This window comes from Dermacentor andersoni, chromosome 1, assembly GCF_023375885.2.
Source record: "Dermacentor andersoni chromosome 1, qqDerAnde1_hic_scaffold, whole genome shotgun sequence".
NCBI lineage: Eukaryota > Metazoa > Arthropoda > Arachnida > Ixodida > Ixodidae > Dermacentor > Dermacentor andersoni.
In genome coordinates this window covers 69,060,199-69,082,092 of record NC_092814.1, presented here as the reverse complement: position 1 = coordinate 69,082,092, position 21,894 = coordinate 69,060,199, and the positions used below count along the sequence as shown (strand labels likewise).

Here is a 21,894-nt window from a genome sequence, read left to right as displayed (position 1 = left end):
TTCCAAATGTTGTCAAGCAGACATCCAAGGCGGCAAAGCCTCGCCACTTAATCAGAACCGCGGCGCAGGTGGGACTTTAAACTTTCGTTTTCAGCTCGCTTCGGCACTTCCGAAGCAGCCGACACGGCCGCTGTGTCCACACGATTCCTCATGCCACGTCACGCCGACGGTGGCGCTAGCTTTTCCAGTGGTGGAGCTCGCCCCCAATACTTAAGTGAGCCAACACCACATTAGGCTACGCAGTTTCAGTGGAATGCGGAACAAGCAGCTCATTACTTTTCAACACCACTAACTTTTGCGTAATTTTTTTTACTGTGTCTATGACTGGCTATACATTACACACAACTGTCCTGATAGAATAATTTATTAAAATGTGCACACAACAGTACAGACATGTACATCCTGTTTGTTCGGTTCAAAGGTCAACCAGCAGGTTCAGCTGTCCATATTTCCATTTCATGTATGCTCGTCTGTGAAGTATGGGCGACATTGCGGTTTTGCAGCGGTGACAATGCTCCACAACTGATGGTACAAATGTAGTAGAGCATCCTGCAGTAGAACACCATATATGTTAATTCCATATTTAGGTACACATGACCTTGTCCTTAAAAAGACCCTATGCAGTGGCTACTAAACAGAGTGCATTAACTACAAAGAGATAGTTTCAACTAAACAGTGTCAGTTAAAGCGTACACAAAGATTATTAGCCTTGCCTTTGTTTAAAGATGCTTTTAAAAAGTCAAAGAATTTCCTTTCAAAACTAAGTACCAAACTTGTGCAAGCATTACGAAACCACAAACCTCTGCTCTGGTACTAGAAACAGTCGCATTTCTCAGCAAATTCATGGGTTGTGATTTGCTAGCTTCCACAAACAAAAATGACTTTTACCATTTATGCAGCGGCAGCAATGGCAGTGATGACTGTCTGATTCGCTATGCTTTAAGACATTTTCATACATCACATTACTCTTGTCAATACTGGTACTGAAACTCCCTTGCACCCACACACTTCCTTGAGACCTTGTGCATGTCGGACACAGTGCACCCTTCCTTTAATAAAATTATGAGAATACAGACCTGCTTGAAATTCAACAGGAATGCAAAATAATTCTGAACCGTCTATATAAGTTCCCTTAATAAAAAACCAACTGATCATGTCCCAGATAAAGAAGTTGTACACAAATTTAAATTGCTTTTGGTATAACCCTTCTACAAAGTAACATCAATATCTAAAAATTGTGTCACTAGCAATACTAGAGTATTTTGCCTTCCCTTTCATTTGTACCTATTTATTTATTTATTTATTAAATACTCCAAACCTGCATCAAGTCCAAGTAGGATCGATAAGAATCCACATCAAATCTACAGGTAAAGTTGCTCATAGAAAAAGTTATTGCACAAGGTGAGGTGGAACGCTGGTGCATGATTTGGACTATCACAGATGACATCAAATTAGAAGATATAAGTACTTACATCGTGCTCCAGAAGTGAGGAGAATATGTTGGGCGACCAGATGAGTCTTCGATAAAGGAGGTGGAACAGCTTTCCGTCAAAGAAAAGCCAAGGTGCAGCACTTTGCATGGGCAATGGTTGTCCACAGGCACTGAGGACCATCGTCACACACTGAACACCTATCATGACATATGTGGAGATAATTACCAGGTCAGCATTGACCAGGCTCTTCTGCTTGGAAAGAAACCATGACATCTTCATTAGAACATTTGACGAGCTCAGTGTACTATACAGGAATCGAGGCAACATGCATACACAGAATCTCTGCAATGAGCACAGCATTTTGGCAGTTTACAACAAGAAATGAGTCTGATGCATACTTGGCATGAAAAACGTTATGGACTGTGGGACCTTAGAAAGAAAAAAAAAGGAATATTTCCACTGCCTGTGCTAGTATACATGGGAACAACAGTGTCGTACGGTTTTACTGGTTGTGGGATCTGAGAAAACATTGAACTTCCAAGCAGTTTGTGGCCACACAGTCCGTAAACCTTTGACGCTGACAGTGCCATGGAGTACTGAACCAAATCAGATATTTATGAGCAATGTAAGAAAACCATCCATGCCTGCAGCTTTATTCAACCCAGGAGTGGCAACATTGCTGCCAGTACACAATTTTGCACATGCCTTTCAAGTTAACCCTGAGGTGCAGGCCATGCCATCTGCTTGCACTAATCACTCCAATCGCACATGCAGCAATTTTTTTTCTTGAAGTGTACTTGTACTCCAAATTTTTAAAGTATACTTTAAAGATTTTTATTTCCATTGCACAATGAATGCTGACTTCTCAGTCTAGCATTGTAGATGATTGAACAAAGTCAGCACATGCATAGTCTCTCATTTTAGTACAGGCACTATTCCACTGCTGTTTCCAGTGTGTAGTGCCTGTAACAAAATTTCACCAGCAGGAATTATAGACATGTTAAAAGAAATTGTTGTAGTGTTCAGGAAACTTCCACATGTCAAGCACACATTAAAAAAATTTCACCTTAGCAAATCAACATGCTGTGCACTGTGGCTACACCATGTCACCAGTAAGTGTAAAGCTCCTATTCACTCTGGAGGCACCATCTGAACTGTGCCACAATCAAGTACAATAGTGAGCATCTGCATTGGAAGAATGAGGGCCATGGTCACTAAAGGAAAATATTAAGTTGAGCTACAGTGTTTCTCTAACTTTTTCAGTATGTGACCCCTTGCAGTAGTACTAACCTACCATAACCCCCCCCCCCCCCCCCCCCACCTTTATATATAAACCCTTCAGAAAATTTACTCTTTTCAATGACGCAGATACATTTACATTTTAAGCCATTTAAAAGACATTAACCACACCAGAGTCAGCTACCAAAAATACTTATCATATTCTTCAACAAGGTTTGATTTGATCATTAGTTTAATGAGAAGGATGTATTTGTTTTCTTGATACAATCATATCTGCTGAACCCCAATTCTACAGTTTCGGTGAGACAAAACTGGCTGCAGTTGGGAGGCCGTGTTCAGCGAAGTTTTCTTTTGTGGCGACTGAAGGTTTAGATTGCCGTGCTTCTTGTGGCAAAAAAGAGTATTGCACTCTGCAAAATAAACATCATTTCAGGGGTGATATATATATTTATATTATAAAGTGCACAACATCCGCAGGCTTGGAGCGACGCCTGTCACTGGCAAAAGATGCCGAGAGCGAGTAGGGCTATACTAATCCAGGTACGACCAATTTAGGAAGGCCAACTAAGCTTCAACAAGACACTCCTTCACCAGAACAAGAATTGGCCTCCCTGGTGTAGTATTCGGCCACTCCCTCCCACATGGCTCACTCAATTACCCAAAGGCCCTCAGTCCCCAGCAGCTGCGGGGCACCTGACCAAGGCAGCGGTCAGACCTATAACGCAGCAGAGGGTGCTAAGACTCTCTGGGTCCAGACAGGCCGCCAATGGAAACTGACCCTTGCAACGTTTAACACCCGAACCCTCTCGAGTGAGGCTAGCTTAGCAGGACTCTTTGAGGAACTATCAGACATTGTTTGGGATATCATCAGCCTTAGTGAGATTAGAACAACTGGTGTGGCTAATACATTGCTGAATAACGGACATGTCCTCTGCTATAGAGGTCTCCTAGATAAGAAGCAATACGGGTAGGATTCCTAATCCATAAGGGCATAGCGGGCAACATTGACGAATTCTACAGCATTAATGAGAGGGTAGCTGTAGTCGTAATCAAACTTAATAAGAGGTATAGATTGAAGGTAGTACAAGCCTGCACTCCAACATCCAGTCGCAATGATGAGGAAGTAGATCAGTTTTATGAAGATATTGAATTAGCGATGAGAAAAGTGCAAACTCAGTCTACTGTAGTAATGGGCGACTTCAATGCAAAAGTGGGGAAAAAGCAGGCTGGTGAACAAGCAATTGGCAACTACGGCGTCGATTCTAGGAACACTAGAGGAGAGATGCCGGTATAATTCACAGAAAGGAATAAGCTTCGAATAATGAACACTTTTTTCAGGAAGCAAAGCAACAAAAAGTAGACCTGGAAAAGCCCTAATGGTTAAACAAGAAATGAAATTGATTTAATACTTTCTGCTGATTCAAGCATAGTGCAGGATGTAGAAGTGATAGGTAGGGTAAAGTGCAGTGATTATAGGTTAGTGAGGGCTAGGATTCACCTCAATTGAAGAGAGAAAGAGCAAGATTGGTCAAGAAGAAACGGGCCAACCTAGAGGCAGTTAGGGTAAAAGCAGACAAATTCAGGCTGGTACTTGCAAATAAATATGCAGCCTTAGAACAGAGAGATGATGACATAGAGCTAATGAATGAAACCGTAACTAGGCTGGCTTCAGAGGCAGCAATTGAAGTGGGAGGCAAGGCACCAAGGCAACTAGTAGGCAAGCTCTCCCAAGTATCAAAGGACCTAATAAAGAAACGACAAAGAATGAAAGTGTCCAACTCAAAAGATAAGATAGAATTTGCGGAACTGTCAAAACTGATTAACAAGGCGAAAATAAGTGATATTCGAAACTATAACGTGAGAAAGAATGAAGAAGCCCTAAAAAATGGACACAGCCTGAAATCGGTGAGAAAGAAACTTGGCATAGGACAAACCAAGATGTATACACTAAAAGATAAGCAGGGTAACATCATCAGCAATCTCGAAGATATAGTAAAAACAGCGGAAGAATTCTATACTGACCTGTACAGTACCCAGAGGAATCAGGATACCTCAATTAGAAACAGTAACGAACAGGATACAGAAACTCCTCCTATATCTAGCGATGAGGTCAGAAGGGCCTTGCAAGACACGAAATGGGGAAGAGCGGCAGGATAAGATGGAATAACAGTCGATTTAATCAGAAAACGAGGAGACATAATGCTTGGAATACTGTCGGCTCTTTATGTGACGTGTCTATCGACTGCAAGGGTCCCAGCAAACTGGAAAAATGCAAACATTATACTCGTCCACAAAAAGGGAGACATTAAAGAATTGAAAAATTATAGGGCCATTAGCTTACTCCCAGTATTATGTAAAATATTTACCAAATTAATCTCCAATAGAATAAGGGCAACACTGGACTTTAGTCAATCAAGGGAACAGGCTGGCTTCCGAAAGGGATACTCTACAATCGATGACATCCATGTCATTAATCAGGTTATCGAGAAATCCGCAGAGTATAGTAAGCCTCTCTATATGGCTTTTATAGATTACGAAAGGCATTTGATTCAGTAGAGATGCCAACAGTCATAGCGGCATTACATAATCAAGAAGCACAGAAAGCTTACGTAAATACCTTGGAAAATATCTACAGAGAGGTTCTACAGCTACCTTAATTCTACACAAGAAAAGCAGGAAGATGCCTATAGAGAAAGGGGTCAAACAGGGAGACACAATCTCTCCAATGCTATTCACTGCGTGCTTGGAAGAAGTATTCAAGCTATTAAACTGGGAAGGCTTAGGAGTAAAGATCGACGGCGAATATCTCTGCAACCTTCGGTTTGCTGATGATATTGCTCTATCAGCAGTAACGGAGACAAATTGGAACAAATGATTGAGGACCTCAACAGAGAGAGTGTAGGAGTGGGATTGAAGATTAATATGAAGAAGACAAAAATAATGATAAATAAGCGGGCAAAGGAACAAGAGTTCAGGATCGCCAGTCGGCCTCTAGAGTCTGTGAAGGAGTATGTTTACCTAGGTCAATTAACCACACGGAACCCTGATCATGAGAAGGAAATTCACAGAAGAATAAAAATGGTTTGGATCACATACGGCAGACATTGTCAGCTCCTGACTGGAAGCTTACCATTATCATTGAAAAGGAAGGTGTACAATCAGTGCATTTTACCAGTGCTGACATAAGGGGCAGACTTGCAGACTGACAAAGGAGCTTGAGAACAAGTTGAGGACTGCGCAAAGAGCGATGGAACGAAGATTGCTAGGCATAACGTTAATAGGCAGAAAGAGAGCAGTTTGGATCAGAGAGCAAACGGGTAGTCGATATTCTAATTGACATCAAGAGAAAAAAATGGAGCAGGGCAGGTCATGTAATGCGCAGGTTAAATAACCTTTGGACCATTAGGGTTACAGAATGGGTACCAAGAGAAGGGAAACGCAATCAAGGACGGCAGAAGACTAGGTGGAGCGATGAAATTAGGAAATTCGCGGGCGCTAGTTGGAATCGGTTGGCACAGGACAGGGGTAATTGGAGATCGCAAGGAGAGGCCTTCGTCCTGCAGTGGACATAAAACAGGCTGATGATGATGATGATTATATATATATATGTATATATAGTTGGAAGTATACGAATTCCTGGCAACTAAACAATTATTTGAAGAAATCCACATTGAAAAAAAAAAAAATTGCAAAATTTCTTTGCGACGCCTGGCCAAAATGTCGAACATAAATTTGTTTATATATTACTCTTTAAGAAAATGGCGTTGAAAGAGTACGGGCACTGAGACTAAAAATTCATCTGCGTTTCGGCAAGCAGAATGCACACAAGCTAGACCTTCCATACCCCCAGAGAAAGACATGGCCCATTTGGGGGTCATGACCCTCAGTTTGAGAAACGCTGACCTAGATTGAAGAGCTAGCCTTTTGTAATAATGAATTCATCATTTGTAGCAAGAACAACGCTTTTGTAAGTGAGCAAATGGAAAAGTGGAGTGGCGCCACCTGTTGTGGACTACGGTACCTCACGTGACATCAGCACTGGCTGATTCACAGAGAGCAATCACATAGAGATTACATCAACTCATACATTTTAGTGGGAGCAATAATTAATGTTGAGAAGCAGCAGCACGACCTTTGGTGGCAATTTTCTGTGCAACAAAGTATTATACCACCACGCAAAAAATGATAATAGATTCCTAGACATACTCTATTCTAGTTTGACTTAATATTTTATTTTTGTGTCCCTCTAATGTTGGTGGTGCAGTTAGCACAAGAATTGAATAAAGCTTCTATAATGCTTAGATATTTTCAGGCTGCTATTATAATGAGCAGCGGACATGCATAGCAGGCGTTAACCGACGCCATTGTACAGGAAAATGATGCAATATAACTCCAACACAGCACTACATGTTCCAAGTATACTACCAGAGCTGGGCATACACAGTGAGTTACATTGATGTATTTTTCCCACAAAGAGTGAGCCTTGACTGGAAGCAGCACTAGTGCTAGTACAATAGTGGCAGCTGCAAACGTCTGATATTTTCACTACGTAGTTGAAACGAATGCTCAGTGTTCAAATTTGAAACAATGCATACACACGCTGACTAATAACACAGGCCAGAATCACTCAGTAAAATGAATGCATTATAACTTTGAAACAAAACAGCGCGGTATTCACGGGGACAAGAAGGGAGAAACGACACGGACGAGCGCTGTATGCTCCAACGCCCCCTGGTTTCATGACGTCATCTAGCGTTGCCCGTATAAAACAATCTGCGCACCAATTTATCTTCAGTGGGCACGGTGGGCCTTGTCGAGGCATGTCACTCACCAAGCCATTCTTCTGCTTTGTGCAGGTTAGTCCTTGCTATTATACGTTTGGTAGTGACTGTCCTTTCTTGCTTATACTGCCGTGCCCACGACAGTGTTCTAAAGAATGTCGCGAGTGTTTTCATGTTCTAAAACTTTTGTTGTGTGGGGATGTTGAAACTAATCCTGGACCCACTAACGCCGATTTATTGCATAAAGTTCTTGACGGTCAAAATTTGCTGCGAGAGGAATTAGCCGACTTGAAAACAAAGACAGAAAACATGATAGTTGAAACAAGAGAACTGTTTCAGCGGCTTCAAGTTCAAATATCGGAACTTAAATCTGATACGGCAAGCTTGGGCTGCCTTGAAAACACAGTAAAAACGTTTCAAGAGTCTGTGAATACTCACGCTAGCAAGCTCATTGATATCGAAGATAGAAGCAGGCGTTCGAACATAGTTATTCATGGTATCCCTGAAGAGCCAAATGAGACTGAATCTGATCTAAAGCGCAAAGTAATTACAGAAACGCTCGAGCATAAGCTAGGTGTTAAGTGTGTTTCCATTGGCCGTATTCACAGACTTGGTAAGGCTGGCCCTAAAAGACCGGTCATAATGTTTCTTCAGGACTATAATGAGAAACTAAAAATATTTAAAAATGTTTCTAAACTGAAGGGAACCAACATTTTTGTTCAAAACGACTATTCGCAGGTCACTTTGAAGAAGCGCAAGCTATTATGGGAAAGTGCCAAACATGACAAATCGCTCGGAAAGAAGGTTTCACTTCAGCATGATAAGCTACGCATTAACAATGATATGTTCATCTGGAACGACAAAACAAACCAACGCGAGATAGCCTCTAATTCCCGTACTGGTCAACATTCTAATTGACCAGTCAAAGAGAGACTTATCAGATTACTGAACATTAACGCACGTAGCATCGTGAATAAGACAATTCAACTGGAATCAATTCTTTTGTCGCACTCGCCACACGTTGCAGTTATAACGGAAACCTGGCTTCATAGCGAAATCAGCGACAAGGACGTAATCCCGCCTGCCTACAAAATAATTCGTAGAGACAGGACTTCTAGGGGTGGTGGGGTAGCTGTTATCGTAAAGTCGTCCGTGGAGGCCATTCTGTTATCAGAGTCAAGCAACACCGAAAGTCTGTTCGTAAAACTGAATATTTATGGTCATGTTTTTATTTTATGTGCGGTGTACAGACCACCTGACTCTTCCCCCGATTATTTATTTACGATAAGTGAACAGATGGCACAGTTCAATAGAAATAAGCTTTTAGTGGTTGGGGATTTTAACTTGCCGGGCATTGACTGGGATCGTATTATGTCAAGTGCCGGTTCTGTTACCAACGCAAATGTGCTTTTTGATATGATGCTCGACCACAATCTTGTACAAGTAGTTTGTGAACCTACCAGATTTGGTAATGGTCCTGGTTCGCTCCTTGACCTTGTCTTTCTTGAACGCTCCTTGTCCGATTATTCTGTATCTATCGAACCTGGGCTGTCTGACCATGCTCTTATTGTTGTATCATTCTCCTTGAATGTTACCCGCGCACATGGCACGCATGCGCTTACAATTGTGAAAAATTTTGCGCAGGCTGATGATGTGCGGTTAACAGATTATCTGGATTCTTGTCTTTCTGAATTTTGCCAGAATGACGTCCTGCAGCTTTGGGAAAAGTTTAAAGCAATGTGTTTATTCTGCATTGATCAATTTATACCTAACAAACTTAAAAAGCCAGCTAAACATACACCATGGATAAATAGACACACTATTCAATTAAAACGTAAAGCCAAACGCCTAAGAAAGAAAGGCCCAGCTACTGCCAATTTAACCAGTGTTCGTATCGCCCTTTCAGATGCCATTGCAGAAGCAAAAAATTTTTATTTCAGCAACACTTTACCAAATTTTATTAAGGACGATCCCCAGAAGTTCTGGAACTTTATTAAGGAACGGAATAATTCCATAATGAACATTATCCACGATAGCATTCCAATAACTGATCCCAAGGCTGTTGCTAACCTTTTAAATGACCACTTCCACAGTGTCTTCTCACCACCAACTGAACCCTCTTTCCAAACTTCACCGTCCTGCTCTTCTGACGTTAACATTTCTCATGAAGGTGTACTTAACACGCTCCTCTGGTTAAAAGTAAAATCATCTGTTGGTCCAGACGGCATTCCCAACACCTTCCTTCGGCGTTATGCGGAACATTTAAGTAAATTCCTTGTATTAATCTTTCAGGCCTCTCTACATTCCGCGGTACTTCCGCTCGATTGGAAAGTAGCACGTGTTGTCCCTATATTAAAAAAAGGTGACCCAAGCTCAGTCCTAAATTACCGTCCGATTTCCATATTATCCTCTTCTTGTAAATTAATTGAACACATTGTTGCTGACTACATTAATGATTTCTTAAACAAGCGCAACATTTTATCTCCTTTCCAACATGGCTTCAGGAAGGGGCTCTCGACAGTCACCCAATTAAGCACAGTCATTCACTCGTTTGCTTCTGTCCTTGACAAGGCTGGCCAAGTGGATGTGATATTTTTGGATTTTCAAAAAGCATTTGATGTAGTTCCTCACGACAAATTAATTTTTAAATTAGAATTCCTTGGTCTGTCTTCCTGCCTTTATCCTGTCCTGGGTTTCAGCTTACTTGACGCGTCGCAAACAGTACGTAGTGATTGATGGGCAGCAGTCCGATTCTCTTTCGGTAACCTCTGGCGTGCCTCAAGGCAGCGTCCTTGGCCCGCTACTATTTCTTATTTATTGTAATGACATAGTTGATGTAATAGAGGCCCCTGTCAATATTCGTCTGTTCGCAGACGACTGTATCATTTTTAACGATATTAATACAGTTCATGATCAACTATCTCTTCATTTAGCCTTAAACAACATTCTTGAGTGGAGCAACAAGATAGGAATGAAACTTAACTCAGATAAATCTGTGCTTCTACGTATAACAAACAAAAAACTACCCCTAAAATTTTCTTATTCTATTGGCCAAGATCCCTTGGCCGAAGTGAGCGAGTACAAGTATCTTGGAATTACAATTACTAACAACCTAAATTGGAACAGCCATATTGCTGCTACCGCCTCTGCTGCTTTCAGAAAGCTATGTCTACTTCGCCATAAGCTTAAACATGCATTCCATGAAGTAAAATCCTTAGCCTATACCACATTTATTCGACCCAAATTGGAATACTCGTGCGTTATTTGGGACCCGTTTACCAAAATCAACATATACGCCCTTGAAAGGATACAGAGAAGAGCCATACGTTTTATTTTTTCCAAATACGGCCGAGAAGAGTCTGTTTCTGAATTACTGCGGACAAATGGCTTTCACACCCTTCAAACGAGGCGAAAAATAATACGCCTGCAGTTTCTTTACTCCTTGATAAACCGTAAATTTTCTTTAGATCCTAGTCCATACTTAACACTTTCCGCATCCAGGAAAACCCGTCATTCCCACCCCCTCGCTCTCTCCCCATACGTTGCCAGGACTAACCTCTTTAAATTTTCATTCTTTCCTCGAACCATAGAAGAATGGAACCTCATCCCTTTCCATTATCTGAACTCACCTGAATCAATTCAAACTCATATTCTTAGTATTTCCTAACTAACATTGCTGTTTCGTGTTATATTGTTCCATTTCTTGAATTTCATATTTTGCAATTCTGCCTTTTATACATGTACTTTTATTTGTTACCATGCCCCTCCTGCTTGGGCCACACGGCCTGCAGTATGCTGTAAATAAATAAATAAAATAAATAAAATATGCTTTGTTTCAAATATGTCTTACCAACTCGCCCAAACGTCTGTTTTAACAAGCATTATAACTGCCTTAAAAGACTAGTTAGTGTGCAGCCAAGGTGCTTTCTCTTACAATATAACATTGTAACAGGCTTCAGTTAAACAGAAAATCTCTCTCTCCCTTCTTTTTATGAATTCCTTTTTCCTCTTGCAAATATGGCCTTGACACATGTAAGATTCTTTCCAAATACTTTAAATACAATATATTTCCTAAATGTCCTCTGCAAGCAGTAATTCTAGAAAGCCATGCTTTTATTTTTCCATAGGCACAATACAAAGAGTTGGTTAATATGAACCAAATAACTTGTCTACTGGTTCACAAGAATCCTACAGTGCTACACCATCTTGCACCCTGCAACTACTGGCTAACTTTGCTTTAAATCACTGTGATGTTTTATGTAAAGTGTGGCATAATGAGAAGCAGAATGAAGGAAAAACGAAAAGCACTGGTTATACAGGTTTGTGAGTATAGAGTGCAGCATGGTAGGAACTGAAATATCAAAGCCCACACGTGTTCATGCATGTTAATGCTAACAACATGCTAACAAAGTATGTTCAGAAGTTTGAGGGTTGTGAGACAGTTCTTGGCAAATGCAGACCAGATGTCCTCCTTTGTAACAGAAGAGTAGTTGGTGCAGTAAAGGCAACCAACAATAATTGAACTTAAGGTTTAAGTAGGCTGCGTGGCAATCTCGTAATTTTTCTCACAATATTCTTAAAACAGCGAGTGCTGTGTGAGCTCCATCACCTTCTTACACACACAATACACAGTTATTGGAATTCTTTCTCTCCATATTTATTACATTTAGCTAATCAGGCATTTTCGGTAGAAAAATGCTCAGTCAGCCTGCATCTCGTAAACAGTAAATGTGCTTCCTGATTTCCATGTCCTCCCCCTATCCCATCTTCCCTGGAACTACATTCGAGTCATAATATGCACCTGCTAACAATGATGCTAGAAATCGGCAGGTAACGCACTCCCAATGTTGTCATCCCCATGTCACAAGCCACACCGACTTTTATAGAACAGCCATCAGTGCAGTCCACAAATGTTTGCCAGACACTACAATGATGACATTGAAGACTGGCATAACAAGCGAGTTTTTTATCAGGAAGGGCTAAATTACTCAAATTCATGCTCTGCCTGCCAATGCTGAAAGCCACAATAATGACATTCTTGACCAGTATAGATTCAAATAACAGCTGCATCAGACTAAGTGCAGCTGCTGAACAATACAAGGTTCCCAAAAAGAAGGTGAAGCAATGCATACAACAATCCAGTAAATTCTACACATTAGACATTGCATATCTGCTGGCTCTTTGACAACAGGGACGCAAGGACATGATGGTGAATGCGATTGACCATCACATTTAGCATGCTATCTTTGCAATACGCTCGTAGTACATTAGATTACCACCACTGTCAGTGCCTTGTAAACTCCAGTCCATTCATCTAGCTCAAGCTCATCGCAACACTTGTGGTTATGGAGACACCCAAGATTTGTTTCCATATATAAGTCATCATACGAGAGCTTGACAGGCAAGATACAATGGGACCATTGGTAGCCTGTTGCTCCCAGGTGGCACCGAATTATCAAGATTTGGTGTTGATGGCCTGTAGCAACAGGTTGTAGGCTACATGGTTACCTGCCCTACTTAGTCCACTGTAGCTACAGTACAAAGACTGCACACATTTTGACTTGCACTGAATTTCGCCACTTCCATGCAGAGAAAAGTTAGCACACCAATTGTGTGTATGTGTGTTTCACTGCTTTCACATTTTCATTTCCCTTATATTCTATTGCTCAGGCATTTTTAGGACAGAAATGTTGGTTGGTCTCAATGTCGCAATATTCCCACAAAGCCCAAACACCATTCCATATCAAGGAAAATTAGAACTTGTTCACCTTTATTTCTGAAAATGGAGAATACATTCGTACAATAAAAAAAAATGTTATTTGAAATAGATGATAACTGTTATAGCAATTAAATTTCTGAACTGTCCACAACTGAAACTTTATTCCAGCATATCAATAATGTTACTGTGGGCTTCACACTGAAGTTTCCTGCACTTAAATCATTTCGCGCTATCAAACTTGGCACATCAAGATATATATCCATGTAAATTCCTTTGTATATTAATCACTCTCCCACTCCTAGTCTACTATGCAGTACCTGTTTACTTTTTATGTGTGCTGGTATTTTAGGCACTTTTATTCGGCTGAACTTTTGATAAGCTGCACAGTTGTCCAGCATCTCTTGATTATCTCATGTTTGCCATAAATGCAGGAACATTATATTAACAAAACAATTTTATGGCAATCTAGCTTGCACTGTAAGCCATTAATTTCCTTCAGTGATTAACAATGCATAACTGCTTAAAACACCACCAACCAACTCGTCCAATAACTTGATTGCAATCAACCTACAAGGTCCATCCTACATTAGGAAGGTGAGCTCCCTTTCTAGCTCTACACAGCTCAATGTGCTACCCACATTATAAGCGATACTTGTAACGGAAAGCTGATACCATACTCTCACCATAGCTGCATAGCTAAAATGAACCGGTTCTTCACCAATGCGAATAAACATCAAAGAACTCGAGATTTGAACATCCTTACAAACTCTGTTGCATTATTTCTGCGTATGTATTACGACTTCAACCAGTATTCCTGTATGTGGTTCCACAGGGAGCATAACTGAACACCTGTTTTTTGATGCAACTAGTGTGCATAGTTCAATTACCATTTAACCATGCCATGTTAACGGTACTATGTGATCTCCATAACTTGCACTGTATACTTGTGCTCGCATGTTTACACACTGAAAAGTAGCAATAAATTCAACTATTTACCATGCATCAGAACTCACCGGTACTTGCGTTTCTGACAGTTCAAGCTTCTTTTCATTTGGAAGGATGCATTGCAAAATAAGCGCACTCAGTTCTTTTTCCCCAATGACTTCGGCCAGAAACATTTGACGTAACGTGCAACACAGGACCACACAGGAGGAAGGCAGCAACCTGAGCTGCTCAAGCTGCCTCTCCATTTGTAGACAACCACAGAAGAGGCGCCAGCGCACAACATCCAAGGATGGGTCTCCTGACCAAAGATGATAAAGGCATGGTACTTCACCTGGCAAGAAAAAAATATTTTATGAGCAATGGCTCACCTTAACTACTATACTGACTGGACATATTTTCTGTAATAAAGGATACACTGGCTTCATATAACAAAACTGACAATTTGCTACATTGGATGTTTAGTGTCCAATCCAGGAAGTATCATCAGTGCATGCCACTGGACAGAAGTGAAGAGAGTACAAAACCGCGAAGCCCATTTCTAGAGGCTCGTATATGCACCAGAAGGAGGGCTGCAGTTAGCATTGCATGCCAATACGTCGATACGGATCGAGTACAGCTTCAGGAGTTTGGGGTCCCCCACCTTTGTTCATTTGCCCATGTTTGGACATGTCTGGTGATCCTATAACGGTAAGTTCTGTTTTTGAGTGAACCTCCCCAACACAAGGGCAGCGCCACAATTTCTCTACAAGGTTGGAGGGGTCCTCAGTTTTCCTTGGAGATGCAGGAGAAAGGCACAGGGTGCAACACTTCATTGCTCATGCTTAAATTACAGAATGCCATCACCACTTAACAAAATTATTGATATATTGATAACCATGAATACCACCGCACAAACTAAATCCCCCTCAGTGGAGCAGGATTGTTCACTTCAGAATACAGACAAACAAATGGACAACATAAACACATTGCAGCTTGAGATTGATGTTTATGGTTGACCATAAACACCATGAAATTGATATTAAGAACCAAGCATTCCCGTGAGTGTCATGTAAATGGCACCAAACTGAAACAACTCCATTTTCACTTTCATTTCCAGTGCCCCACTTGTGTCAACCTTCCTTTCTTCAATTCATGCCAGTTTTATATTATGTAGTTTCTTACTGCAAAAGAAGAACACTAAGCAAATACATAATTTTATTTGCAGCAACAGGTCACGCACAGCCTCTCCAATCACAAACTGTAGAAGCCTGCCTGTACACGTCACTGACATTGACAAATAGACTCCTTTGTGCAAGCCGGCAATAGTATTTGGTTGAGTTTAAGTTTCTTTACAACTTGAAAAAGCTATGCCCTTTTCTTGCGTATGTGATACCTCTTTCAGCTGGTGCTTCACTTTGCTTCTTTGGACAATATGTGATAACCCAGACAAGGCAACTGAGGCCACCAATTTTCATTAGCAGCAGCCAATTTTCATGTCCACTGCAGGATGAAGGCCTCTCCCAGCAATCTCCCAATTACCCCTGCCTTGCGCTAGCCGATCCCAACTTGCGCCTGCAAATTTCCCCAACTTCATCACCCTATCCAATTTTCTGCCGTCCTCGACTGCACTGTCCTTCTCTTGGCACCCATTCTGTAACCCTAATAGTCCACCGGTTATCCATCCTATGCATTACATGGCCTGCCCAGCTTAATTTTAATATCGCTATTAAAATATTAATTTTTATATCGCTATCACAGTGACTTATAATATTGGTTATCCCCTTTTGCTCTTTGATCCACACCACTCTCTTACTGTCTCTTAACTTCATGCCTAACATTTTTCGTTCAATCGCACTTTGTGCTGTCCCTTAACTTGTTCTCGAGCTTCTTTGTCAACCTCCAAGTTGCTGATGTGTGGTGTTTTATGGCGCAAGGGCCAGGTTTAGCCAAAGAGCACCATGACAAGTGGTGTCAACCTCCACAAGTTTCTGCCACATATGTTAGCACCAGTAGAATGCAGTGATTGTACACCTTTCTTTTCAATGATAGTGGTAAGCCCCCAGTCAGGATCTGGCAATGCCTGCCGTATGCACTCCAACCAATTTTTATTCTTTTGTAGATTTCCTTCTCATGATCAGGGTCCCTATTAACCTAGATAAACGTACTCCTTCACAGACTCCAGAGGCTGACTGGCAATCCTTAACTCTTGTTCCCTTGCCAGGCCATTCAACATTACCTGTCTTCTGCACATTAATCTTCAACCCCACTCTTACTTTTTTTAAGGTCCTCAATCACTTGTTGCAATCCATTCCAGTGTTGCCGAACAGGACAATGTCATCTGCATACTGAAAGTTGAGATATTTGCTGTTCATCCTCACTTCTATGTCTTCCCAGTCTAATAGCTTGAATACTGCTAAGCATGCAATGACTAGCATTGGAGAGATTGTGTGTCCTTGTCTGACCCCTTTCTTTATAGGTATCTTCCTACTTTTCTTGTGGAGAATTAAGGTAGCTGTGGAATCTTTGTAGGCATTTCCCAAGATATTCATGTATGCCTCCTGTACTCCTTGATTACACAATGGCCATGACTGCTGGTATCTCTACTGAATCAAATGCCTTTTCATAATATGTGAAGCCATATATCAAGAGATTGACTGTACTCAGCAGATTTCTCAACTGATTGATGACGTGGATGTGATCCATTGGAGACAATCCCTTCCTGAAGCCAGTCTGTTCTTTTGGTTGATTGAAGTGTTCCCCGATTCTATTGAAAGTTACCTTGAATATTTTATACAATACTGAAAATAAGCTAATGGGTCTATATATTTTCAATTCTTTATTGTCTCCTTTTTTGTGTATTAATATAATGTTGGCATTCTCTCAGTTCTATGGTAAACTTGAAGTCATGAGGTATTGTGTATAAAGGGCCGCACGCTCTTCAAGCATAATATCTCCTCCATCTTTGATTAAATGGCCTGCTATTCCATCTTCTCTTGCCATTTTTGCCCAGGATATCTCTTCCAAAGCCCTTCTAATCTTGTCATTAGTTTTAGAAGGAGCTTCTGTATCCTGTTCATTACTACTTTCAATGAAGGTGGGTTGTGTGGCTGCTCTGGGAACTGTACAGGTCAGTACAGAATTATTCTGCTTCTTTTACTATATCATCAACATTGATGATGACATCACCCTGCTTATCTTTCACTGCATACATCTTGCCCTGTCTTATGCAAAGTTTTCTCGCCAATTTCATGCTGTGGCCATTTTTTGCACCTTCCTCAATCTTTCCGACGTCATAATTTTGAATATTGTTTATTTTCTTGTTAATCAGCTTTGACAGTTCAGAAAATTCTTTGATCTTTTAAGTTATACACTTTCATACTTTGTCATTTCTTTATTAGGTCCTTTGTTACTTGGAAGAGCTTAAATACTGGTTGCCTTGATGCCCAATTGCCACCCTAATTACTGCTTCTTAAATCAGCCTAGTAATGGTTTCATTCATTACTTCTATGCTACCTTCATCTTCCTCTTCTACAGCTGCACATTTCTTTTTAAGCGCCAGCCTGAATTCATCTGCTTTTACCCTCACTGTGTTTAGGTTGGCCTGTTTCTTCTTGACTAATTTTGCTTTTCCTCTTTTCAAACTGAGAGTAATCCGAGACCTCACTAACCTATGATCACTGCACTTTACCTAACACTTCAACATCCTGCACTATGTTGGGATCGGCAGAAAGTATGAAAGCTATTTCTTGTTTCACTATTAGGGCTTTTCCAGGTCCACTTTCTGTTGCTACACTTCCTGAAGAAGGTGCTCATTATTCGCAGCTTATTCCTTCCTGTGAATTGTACCAACATCTCTCCTCTAGTGTTCTTATAATCGACGCCGTAGTTTCCACTTGCTTGTTCACCAGCCTGCTTTTTCCACACTTTTGCAGTGAAGTCGCCCATAACTACAGTATACTGAGTTTGCATTTTTCTCATCACTAATTCAACATCGTCATAAAGCTCTTCATAAATGTTGCCCACAATGTCCTTATGCATTAGAAATACTGCCCCCTATTCTCTCTTATCTGGAAGACCTCTGTAGCAGAGGACATGGCCGTTAGTCGCTGAGGTCACCTCACTAAAGCCAATAATATCCCAGCATAGACAATGCCTGATAATTCCTCAAAGTTCCCTGCTAAGCTAGCCTCACTCGAGAGGGTTCGCATGTTAAATGTTGCCAGGTTCAGTTTCCAGAGGTGGCTTGTCCAAAGCGAGAGATTCTTGGCACCCTCTGCTGCATCACAGGTCTGACCACCGCCTTGGTCAGATGCTCAGCAGCCGCTGGAGACTGCAGGCCATGGGTTAATTGCAAAGGTCATGAGGGAGGTAGAGGCCGGATCCTGCACCAAGGAGGCCAATTCCGATTTTGGTGAGAGAGTGCCTTTGTTGAAGTTTAGTGGGCCTTCCTAATTTGGTTGAACCTGTACTAGTACATCCCCACTGATTCTCTGCATTCTTTCTTTTTTCCAGAGTGGCAGGCACCACTCTAACCCTGAAAAATGTAGTAGATTGGACGAGCATTCGAACTTGTGACCTTAAGATTAGAGGCCCGGTGTTCTACCACTGCTCCGATGCCATCATCCATATTACTTTGCATTAAGTGCCTTTACAATATCTGATTTTGTATGTGGCAAAAGCATAAATATACCACACAGTTCTGTAACTCTGAATACTTAAAGGGGCCCTGAACAACCTTTTATCGAAGTGGAGAAAGGCATTTGAAGTGAAAATAGGTTATTTCAGAAATACGTTGCGGCAAAAAGTATTTCAATGTGTTCAGCAGAAGTGGAGTTATTGGCAATCAAACACGGCCTCCGCTTTGCTCCCGTTCCTTCTTCAATGCCTTGCACTGCGAAGGCTACGGCACAGTGGGGCATGCCCACAACGCTCCACCTTCTAGATGTCACCATGACGCGCAGTTCCAATTTCATTTTGGATGTTAAGACACCACGACTTCTGTCTTTGGTGCCTACGGCGCGCTAAACATAAGCCAAACGCGGTTGTCCTCAGCGAGCTGCAGTGCACTCAGCCAGTGGACTCATCATGGCACACTGTGGCGACCGCAGTATCTATGCTACGTAGCAGACAGCAGCTACATGCAACTGTAGTGCATATGCACAGCATTTGCTTTGTGCACGACAGGGCTTGAGTGCGTGCTTGCGCTCGTACGCTCCAGTCTGGTCGTGCTACGTGGTGTGCACCGGCCTTGTCCTGCACCAGCTTCACAAATGAATAGTAGCCACATCCAACTTTCGCATTTCCAAGTGATATTGGACAGTGGAAGTGACAGTGGATTCGTGGCTGCACCCCGCGGCGGCCACGGTATCTGCACCATGTAGCCGACAACAACTTGATGTCAGCTATCGGCCAATAGCAGCCGTCTAAGGGAATGACAAAATAGTGCGTCTAGAAGAGAGTGAGGACAGGGCATTCTGTTGAAGAGAGAGCGTTTGAGAGAAAGGCGACTTTGAGATCCGCTTGCGAGCTCCACGCACCGCGTACAGCAACACAACTTGGCTGAGATGTTCACAGCAGCATATGCTACCCACAGACTATTTTATTTTACCAAGCCCGAAGGGTGGTTCAGAGCCCCAAATCTCTATTAAACAAACTTCATAATCATGATGATCAAAACTTGAGCAAAAAATTGCCAGTATGATTATTAAATGTTTCACGAATTAATTTTTGTTAGCAATTTTAGATAGAATGTTGTAATTCAGAATTAAAGCGAGCTAGTACTCAAAGCATCAATGTCTCAACAGCTGCTTAGACATCTAAGGCACTTAGGGCTGTGGTGTAAACTTCAGTAAACTGATACTGACATAACTTCCATGGGCTCAATGGCAGTTGAAAGTTACCACACAGATGTGTATACATATGGTAAGTAGCTCACACTAGAGTCCTATTGTGTGCAATACATTGGATCACCAAGGTAGGGCTCTGTGCGAAGCCCAGTCAGGCTCTGTTGCTGGGCTCACTCCTTTGTGAAGTGCACCCAAAGATTGTTGTTCTGTTCTGGCTCAACAATGCAACCAACTCACACTGAGTACACCAAGTGAAAAGGTGTACAATCAGGTTTGAAGTGTTTTCTGAACATGCCCCTCTAAAATATATGCTGCTACTTAGATGCAGTATAGATACATTGCTGGCTCTAGTAGATGCTATGGTTGCTTTACACAATAGGTAATAGTGTCTACAAAGCTTTATTCACAACATGAAAACATGTTGGAATTAGCATTAAACGGTGGGCCTTGCCATGAGCACAACATTTAAAACATCAGAGAATGCAATGATGTAAACATTTTTGCTTCCTCACAATGGTGCATGTGAAACCACTGATTATAGTTCACAACAAAGGATCTGCCAAAGCTCAGTAGTTCATCAAGCAGCAAGTTTTTTTTTTTTTTTTTTTTTTAAATATACTGTGGTCTCATTTCCGTAATCTCTAGTGCAGCCAACAGCAGCTTGGCATCCCAAACTGGGTATACCGATTATGACGTTTTCACTTTTTTTTATACATAAAATCAGAACCAAGTCGTAACATGTTCTCACCAACAGAAAAAGCAGAACACCAAAGAATGAAAGTAACATCCGGCAGAAGTACTGTGTTTAAAGTTTAAAAGACATTCTTAATGGCCTGTCTGACCTCTGCAAACACTTTTTAGCGTGGGAAATCATGGTACATTACTAGGTGAAAGCAAGGTTATCTTCACCATGTTATCACCTTTAAGACTTCTCAGCAATTCCGGAGGTATAGCTTTAAAGCCATGCACTTCCAGCATCTACTTGAATGCACAGGAGTGGACGGGTGGCTCTCAAGCAGCTCCTTATCACAAATATTGCCAAGGCCACATTATTGAAACACAGTGTCTGCTTCAATTGAGGGGTTGTACAACTATACACTCCCTGGCATTGGGGACTAGCTATAACTTGAGGCACAATTTCAAATACAGTTGTAGAAATGCACTGGCACTGGAGATTGACAGACACAGTGCAAATGACTACAAATGGCAAACATGGTGACCTGCCACTACTGTTGTTCACGCCAAAAAGCACGACCTGCAAGCTGCCATCCTTACGAGAATTCTCGTGATTGGTGCCACTCACGTGGTTGTGCTAAATTTTGCACTTTGAACCTTCATGATTAAACAACACAAAAGTAAAGATGGTACCAACGTCCTTGCCTGCACCTCATTTACTTTACATAAAAAGATTTTCAGTGCAGAAAAGAAAAAAAATGCAACAAGTCCAAGACAATAGAACAGGTGCTAACACTAGCGCGTGTGTTTAACTTGTCTGCCATCGCATTCTATCCTTCTCTACGCTAAAAACCTGTTTTCATGGAACACTAACTCACCCAAAGGTACTTCATGTAGGGAAAAACTTATACCATTCGGACTAACAAGCCATGTGTGTTTAGGTCTACTATCTTGCACATGCTTGCCTATTACCACTCTTCATTTCTGTTATTCTGGGGCTCTTATCACGTATTTACATTTCTGATGACAATCTTGTAACAGACTTCAAACGCACAGTGGTAGGCTCATCTGTGGCAATGCAGTCCACACCAAAGGAAGGATGGCACTGTTCATTTGTGCCCTCTGTTCACAAGAAGCCACATGTAAAAAAAGCATCTGCAAATTCCTACATACTGCTAAGATGCACTGCTCAATGGTTAAGCAGCATTGCAATACTGAGTAAAGCTGCTCAAAAAATGTTGGGAGACGCTTAAGCTTCACCTTTAAGAGTAGAATGC

At 41.5% G+C, this 21,894-nt stretch overlaps 1 protein-coding gene across 5 annotated transcripts in view; it reads right to left on the bottom strand.

Annotated features, from left to right (window-relative positions):
- Positions 1-348: 348 nt before the first annotated feature.
- The window catches only part of LOC126544102 (constitutive coactivator of peroxisome proliferator-activated receptor gamma-like), a 47,367-nt gene continuing 25,821 nt past the window's right edge, over positions 349-21,894 (bottom strand). For 2 of the 5 annotated variants that reach the window (XM_055061589.2, XM_050191313.3), the window contains exons 7-9: positions 14,186-14,448; positions 1,473-1,682; positions 349-549 (exon numbers count right to left, since the gene is read on the bottom strand). In XM_055061589.2, coding sequence (XP_054917564.1) covers positions 457-549; positions 1,473-1,682; positions 14,186-14,448 — 566 coding nt within the window. In that variant the 3' untranslated portion in view covers positions 349-456. Of the gene's footprint in view, positions 550-1,472; positions 1,683-14,168; positions 14,449-21,894 lie in introns of those variants that run through there. The other 3 variants (XR_008608581.2, XM_055061591.2, XM_055061590.2) reach the window with 3 other exon arrangements.